This window comes from Musca vetustissima, unplaced genomic scaffold (genome assembly GCF_032173495.1).
Source record: "Musca vetustissima isolate MV318-11 ecotype Yass unplaced genomic scaffold, APGP_CSIRO_Mvet_v1 utg18174, whole genome shotgun sequence".
Classification (NCBI taxonomy): Eukaryota; Metazoa; Arthropoda; class Insecta; order Diptera; family Muscidae; genus Musca; species Musca vetustissima.
The window spans coordinates 41,688-50,233 of record NW_026886663.1 but is presented as its reverse complement, the minus strand read 5'-3'; the positions used below and the strand labels follow the sequence as shown (position 1 = coordinate 50,233).

Here is an 8,546-nt window from a genome sequence, read left to right as displayed (position 1 = left end):
TCGTGCCCGCCATTCGCAAAAAAATGTTTAGAGAAAAACGCGTTTAAAGTTTGAGAAGCCCTTCAGCCGTCACTTGATGCTGATACAATAAATCGGCTATATCTTCAAGAGTTCTTGAGATTTTCACTTGAAATTTTGTAGAGACATTCTTTAATCAGTGTAGATTCGAATTATATCAACAAAAATTTTGACCCCGAGAATGGGGGGGTCCCCTTAAGTTAATTTAGATGAATTCCGTTAATTTAAGAATTTGAATTGTAACGTAAATTTCTACAGTTTATTTGAATAACTTCACAACAACAACTACTGTATGAATTTTTCTACATCCTTCCATTTCCTCTTTCATTGTCTATTTTTTTGTTGACGTACAATTCTTGTTAAACGTCATCATTGATGATCGCTTAATTCCTCTTTCTTTGTTACCCCCTCGCCTGTATATGTGTTGTTGTTATTGTTTACTCACTGTAAGGTTGTATGTGTTTGTTGCATTTGTAGATTGTTCGTAATCTAGGTGTTACCAGATCGTCTAGAAACTTCTGTAGCGACAGGCGAGGCTCATATAAATAGGGGAAATGGAAAGGCAGTCAGTTGTGAATCAGATCGCGAATTGAAACCGTCGAGTAAAGTAAAGTGCAAAGTAAAGTTGTGTGAATAAAATCATTGTAATAATCGTAATCTGAAAGAACCCGCGTTTTATTTAGTACGAACTGTGCTGGGAAATAAAACAACGTCTACACGGGATTAAGTAAAATCCAAGAACGTAACAATCTATATATATAAAAATGAATTTCTGTTTGTTTGTTTGTTTGTTAGTTTGTTTGATCAGTGTTAGCTATAGACTCCTAAACTACTGAACGGATTTTCATGAAATTTTCACAGTCGATTTTTGAGTACATTTGTGGTAACATAGGGTACTTTATTTTTTGATAGGGGCAGGGGAAGCAGTAGCCCCCATACAAATTGCCCCTTCTATTTGATTAGAATTTGCCATGTTGAAAATAGGCAATGGTGAAAATGGCTTATCATTGCCATAATGTTAGTGAATATACAAACCACAGATATATATTATCCAATGGTGAATATATTCTTCATTAAGTTCACAAACCATCTTTCTTTAGGAGTTGCCAATTCGCTATTTGTTTTTATGAAAATTATGGTGAAAATGAAAACGGTGGAAATATCAGATAGAATTGTACTGAATAGGAAGTGTAGTAAATAACTGTACAGGCAATTCACAAAGTGTGATATTGTGTTCTATTGGTTGTCTTTGCTAAACATTTTTCATATAAAAAAAATATTTGTGTTGATGTTAAATTGTACACAAAGTACAGGTCGCATTTATGATCCGATTTGAATGAAATTTGGCACAAGTCGCTTATTTGGACCAAGGACGAACCCTATTGAAATTGGTGAAAATCGGTTCAGATTTAGATATAGCTCCCATATATATTTTCGTCCGATATAGGCACCAGAGACCCTATATATCTTTCGATTAGAACGAAATTTGGCATAGCGTACTGAAATAAGTGTAGAATGTCGTGTGCTAAGTTTCGTGAAAATCGGTACAGATTTAGATATAACTCCCATATATAGTTCGCTCGATTTTAGGTAAATGGTATGCCAAAGTCCCTATATATCTTCCGATTTGCACGAAATTTGGCATTTCATACTGAATTGCCTCTAGAATGATGTGTGTGAAAGTTCTTGAAAATCGGTTCAGATTTGGATACAGGTCCCATATGTATTTTCGACCGATTTAATGTAAATGGTTCACCAAAGTCCCTATATATCCATCGATTTCCATGAAATTTGCCATAGCGTACTGAATTAAGTCTAGAATGATGTGTGTAAAATTTTTTGAAAATCGGTTCAGATAGAGCTCTCATATATATGTTCGCCCGATATGATGTAAATGGTATACCAAGGTCCCTATATATCTTTCGATTTGCATGGAATTTGGCATAGCATACTGGATTGAGTGTAGAATGATATGTATAAAATTTCTTGAAAATTGGTTCAGATTTAGATATAGCTCTCATATATTTGTTCGTCTGATTTTAAGTAGGACCCAAAATATGGTCATTAGGAACAAAACCTGCTGAAATTAGTACAACCTAACCTGTGACAAGTTTCGTTTAAATCGCTTCATATTTGGATATATCCATATCTGTTTTCATCCGATTTTAAGTAAATGGTGCTCCAAACTCCTCATGTTTGTAATATTGACATGAAATTTTGTACAACGTTCACAATTGAGTATTTTGATATTTGCTTAAAATCGATTTACATAATTTTGTCCCATTGTAACAAACGAATGACATGTTTATGGATTGATCTAAGTCGGTTCACATTTACATAAAGGTCACATATTTTAGTTCATCCAATTTCATGTTAATGGCCCTTCTGTTAGGATGAATTCGTTTAATATACCCATAATGGTGAAGGATATCATATAGTCGGCCCCGTCCGACTTTACTACTTTCCTTACTGGTTTTACATTGTCGCAGAAGTAATTAGTATAATTACAGTAAATAAATTTTAAACCTTTCAGCCCCGAATTTTTTCCGTGATTATAGAAAGATTTCATGTACACAGATTAATACACCTGAATTGAATATGAATAAAAATTAACTACGCTACATTCTTGCATTCGGGAGATACAGTACATTCTTTCAGGAAAAAGTCCAATATCAAGATAACCAAATAGTGTGGACTGTATACACAAATTGGTACGGTACACATTTTTTTATATTGAAAACCACATAACTCAACCAACAATTTGAATTTTCTTGATATGTGTTCTCCATAATCAGATCTTGACATATGTATTTTAAATTAAATAGAAGCTCTAAAATATTTTGTTGTCTGCGGGCAACATTGGGCCGTAAAGGGTTAAATATAAGTTTTGTACCTATGAATATATATATTACCTAAAAGCGTAGTACTTATATGTATACAAGTTTTATATCTAACAATTTACCTATATCAACCGAAATTACCATAAACAATTTTATAATTGTTTACATTAATTTATGTTTGAGGACTTATTGCATATGTCCAGGTAAATATCTAATTACCACTTTTTATCACGAACAATGTATTTTTTCTTAAAAATTATTACCTCTTTCTCATACATGTTTTAAACTAGAATTATGGTTAAACTACCTGTATACATATTTTCATCGAATAAAAATTTAATGGAAATGTACATGTTTTTTAACCTTATTTTTTCCTTAAAATTAGTACCTAATTCTTATACACTTTTTAACTCTAATTATGGATAAACTACCTGAGTACTTATTTTTATCAAATAAAATATTAATGGAAAAGGTACCTCTTTTTTAACTACGATACTATTTTTACCTATGTGGCATAAATATAATGTCGCCAAATGTTTGTAGTTTAGTTGAATAATAGATTCCAAAAGTGCTGAACGTGTATTTTTTTAATTCATCGTATTAATTACAATGCCACCAAAAAAGTCGTGCCTTTCCAAACAAACAAAAGAAGCAAGGATCATGAAATCGCAGAGAGAACGCGAGACATCAGAGGAGCGTGAAACTCGCCTAAGCAACAGAAGAATTCAGGCTTCTACTTCTAGGGCTGCCGAAACTTCTGATGAACGTAACTCCCGTTTGGAAAACCAACGAGAAAGAAATGCTACACTAAGATCGGCAGAGACATCGAATCAACGTGAAAACCGACTCAGAAAACAATGTGTTACTTCGTCAGTAGCCAGAAGTATAGAGTCTTCGGATCAACGGGAAACCAGACTCGAAAGTCAGCGTATTCGTTCGTCACTAGCAAGGGCCAGCGAGTCGACACAACAACGAGAAAGTAGACTTGGAAGCCAACGTATTCTTATGTCAGCATCAAGGGCTACAGCGATTCGTCACTAGAGCAGCAACAAACAACGAGAAAGTAGACTAAAGATAGTTATCGTCATCGTCGGATAGTTCCTGTGTCTTTCGAGCGGATTGCATTCAACTACACAGCTGAAATGGACTATAGTAGCCATGAGTTAATAGCTATAGGTTCAATGAACAACGTTTGTCGTCACTGTAATGCATACAAATACAAACACGAAACACCAGGAATGTGTTGCTCAAATGGAAAAATAGTTTTACCCCAACTTCTTCCACCACCACAACCATTATTATCATTGATGACAGGTAAGAAAAACTATATTTACAACTTTCTTAATTTAAATACTAATTATTTTTGTCTTATTTTCTATAGGGTCACATTTGGATTCTCAACATTTCTTAAGCAATATCAGAAAATACAATTCTGCTTTTCAGATGACCTCTTTTGGAGCTACCAATGTGATAAGAGAAAACTTTATGCCAACATTTCGTGTGCAAGGACAAATTTACCACCGCATGGGATCTCTGTTGCCAATTCCTAATGAAGATCCAAAGTTTTTGCAAATTTATTTTATGGGTCAAGCAGATGAACAAGTACAACAACGTCAACGTTATAATCCTGAAACGAAGCAGCGTGTTGTAGCTGATTTGCAAGAAATGTTTCATGGCTGCAATCAACTAATAAGGACTTTTAAGCAAGCTAGAGATGATCCAAGACTGTGTTCAGATGAACATTTCATTGCTATTCATGCTGACAAAACACCGGCTGGACAACATCAAGGACGCTACAATGCACCTACGATTGATGATGTGGCAATATTGATAGTTGGTGAGCCGACCGCGCCACGTGATATTATTATTCGCCGACGGGATGAAAGAGTAAATAGAATAGCTGAGACCCACCGATCATATGACGCTCTTCAGTATCCCATTATTTTCCCATATGGTGAAGATGGATACCACTTCGGATTACGACAAATCAATACATCGACAAGTAAGTAAATTGATTGTTACCTTATATTGTACCCAAACTCAATTGTATTCAATTCTAATTTCTTTTATTTGTTTTTTTTTTAATTACAGATGAACCAACAAATAAAAAAGTGAGTTCGATGAATTTTTATGCATATCGCATAATGATTCGTAGAAACACTTTAAACCATATTGTCAACTGCCGGGAGCTATTTCATCAATATATTGTTGACATGTACGCTAAAATTGAGACGGAACGTCTTATGTACATTCGTCACAATCAATCCAAACTTCGAGTGGATAATTACATTCATTTGCAAGATGCCATAAATAGTAATATTGATGTAAATCCAAATGAATTAGGACGTGCTATAATACTACCAGCAACATTCACCGGTAGTCCACGCCACATGCAGGAATATACGCAAGATGCTATGGCATATGTGCGATCTTATGGTAGACCTGATCTATTCATTACGTTTACATGCAATCCGAAGTGGGAGGAAATCACTAGCGAATTATCTTGCGGGCAAACATCAGCACATCGACACGATATAACAGCACGTGTCTTCAAGCAAAAATTAAAATCTTTAATGGACTTCATTGTAAAGATGCATATTTTTGGAGAAACACGATGTTGGATGTACTCAGTCGAATGGCAAAAGCGCGGTTTGCCGCACGCCCACATTTTAATATGGTTAGTTGAAAAAATTACACCTAATCTCATTGATAGTGTAATTTCAGCTGAGATACCTGATCCCAACAATGATCCTCAATTGCATGATATTGTAATAAAAAATATGGTTCATGGTCCGTGTGGAACCATTAATCCAAATTCTCCATGCATGGTGGATGGAAAGTGCACTAAGAAGTATCCACGGCAGTTGCTTAAAGAAACTATATCGGGTATTGATGGCTATCCGCTTTATCGGCGACGATCAGTGGAAGATGGTGGTAAAACAACTACAGTGAAGGCCCGCAACATCGACGTTGATATTGATAACCGCTGGATAGTACCGTATTGTCCGTTACTTTCAAAAACTTTTAAGGCACATATCAACGTAGAATATTGCAGTTCGGTAAAATCAATTAAATACGTTTGCAAATACGTCAACAAAGGATCCGACATGGCAGTATTTTCCTTCCGAAATCCAAATGATGAAGTAACGAATTATCAAATGGCTCGATATATCAGCAGCAATGAAGCAGTTTGGCGAATTTTAGGATTTCCAATACATGAACGTCATCCAACTGTTGTTCATCTTGCAGTACATCTTGAAAATGGACAACGTGTGTATTTTACTGAGGCAAATGCACAAGAAAGAGCCTTATCACCACCAAGTACAACATTAACATCATTTTTCGATTTATGTAGAAATGATTTGTTTGCCAAAACCTTGCTTTATGCTGAAGTCCCAACATACTTTACTTGGAACGCATCATCAAAAAAATTCCAACGCCGTAAACAAGGAAAAGCAGTTGAAGGATGGGAAAATCTTTATTCCACAGATGCTATGGGTAGGATATATACGGTTCATCCTCAGAATGCAGAATGCTTCTATTTAAGAATGCTTCTAATAAACGTTCGTGGACCAACATCATTTGAAAATTTGCGCACAGTGGATGGCCAAATATGTGCAACGTATCGTGAGGCGTGTCAAAAATTGCAATTGCTGGAAAACGATGATCATTGGGAAACGACACTTGCGGAAGCTTCGGCTACAAGGCATCCACGCCAATTAAGAGCATTATTTGCAATTATATTGGTTACTTGCTCACCATCTAATCCAAAATTACTTTGGGATAAATTCAAGGAGGATATGGCGGAAGATATATTGCATCAACATAGAGCTGATAATAATGATCCAGCAATGGAATATTCTGATACAATTTTTAATGAATGCTTAATTTTATTAGAAGACAGATGTATGGAAATTAAAAATAAACTTCTCATTGAAGTTGGAATGGTCGCCCCAATTCGTGCTATTAGTGATCCATATGAAAGAGATTTACTTCGAGAAACCGATTACCATCCACAAGAATTGGAAATTTATCTGGGAGAAAATTTGCCAAAGTTACAACCTGATCAAAAAAATGTCTACGATTATGTAATGGATGCTATAATAAACCAAACCGGTGGTTTACATTTCATAGATGCACCCGGTGGAACAGGAAAAACATTTCTAATTTCACTGATCTTAGCCAGTGTCCGGTCTCAAGGTAATATTGCGTTAGCTATTGCATCTTCAGGAATTGCCGCAACACTTTTGGATGGTGGAAGAACTGCACACTCTGCACTGAAATTACCATTAAAATGGCAATTTTCTGAGGATTACACATGCAACATCACAAAGAATTCATCAATGGGTAAAGTTTTACAAACGTGCAAAATCATAGTATGGGATGAATGCACCATGGCACACAAAAAATCTTTAGAAGCCCTTCACCGCACCTTACAGGATTTGCGGAACAACACAAATTTATTTGGAGGTGCTCTTATTCTACTAGCTGGAGATTTTCGTCAAACTCTACCTGTCATTCCGGGTTCAACACCAGCCGATGAATTGAATGCATGCCTTAAATCATCTTCTCTTTGGAGTCATGTTAAAACTCTTAAATTAACTACAAATATGCGTGTAGCTCTACAAAACGATACATCAGCTTTACAATTTTCTAAGCAATTGCTAGATTTAGGAAATGGAAAAGTGCCAGTCAATCCAGCAACAAATTGCATTACATTTCCGCCCGACTTTTGTAAAATGACACAATCTATTGAAGATCTAATTATTTCCATATTTCCAAATATAGACCGTAATTTCACAAATACGCAATGGTTATGTGAACGTGCATTATTGGCTGCTAAAAATGTTGACGTTAACTATATAAACAACATTATCCTGAATAGAATCGGTGGAAGTATAAAAACTTATAATTCAATAGATACCGTAATGGAAGAAAATGATGTCGTCAATTATCCAATTGAATTCCTAAATTCACTTGATCTTCCAGGTTTTCCACCACATGTGTTGCAATTGAAAATTGGTGTACCTATCGTTTTATTGCGAAACATTGTCCTCCAAAGCTATGCAATGGAACTCGGCTTGCTGTGAAAAAATTACACAATAACATAATCGAAGCGACAATCATAACTGGAAAATATAAAGGCGAAAACGTAATGCTACCACGAATTCCAATGATAACGTCCGAACTTCCATTTAACTTTAAACGTTTACAGTTTCCTGTTCGATTAGCCTTTGCAATGACAATTAATAAACGTCTCAAGGCCAATCTCTTAAAGTATGTGGATTGAATTTGAAAATCCGTGTTTCTCACATGGTCAGCTTTATGTTGCATGCTATCGTGAGGAAATCCGTCAAAAATTTTTATTGCTGGAAAACGCTCCTGACGGAAAAACTAAAAACATCGTCTATCCAAAAGCATTAGAATAATAATTAAGATAATAATATTAGTATTAAGAAAATTATAAAACATGTATTTAACGTAGTTGATAGTTTGTTATAAGCGAGAAATTAACGAATTAAGAAAAATATACTCAATAAATCCAAACCTAAAAAAATATAGATTTTTTTATTTATATAAATTTGACATATTTTTTTCATCAATAGCAAGGGCCATCGCACCGGGTTAAGCTATATGTACATAAAATACAAACATATGTACATATATGTGTATAGAAATAAAAAGAAA

General features: G+C 34.9%; 1 protein-coding gene across 1 annotated transcript; it reads left to right on the top strand.

The window, feature by feature from the left end:
* Positions 1-5,071: 5,071 nt before the first annotated feature.
* Positions 5,072-7,948, top strand: LOC133334127 (uncharacterized). Its single transcript, XM_061542425.1, has one exon. It carries the CDS (start codon positions 5,072-5,074, stop codon positions 7,946-7,948), a length of 2,877 nt encoding a protein of 958 aa, XP_061398409.1.
* The last annotated feature ends 598 nt before the right edge of the window (positions 7,949-8,546 follow it).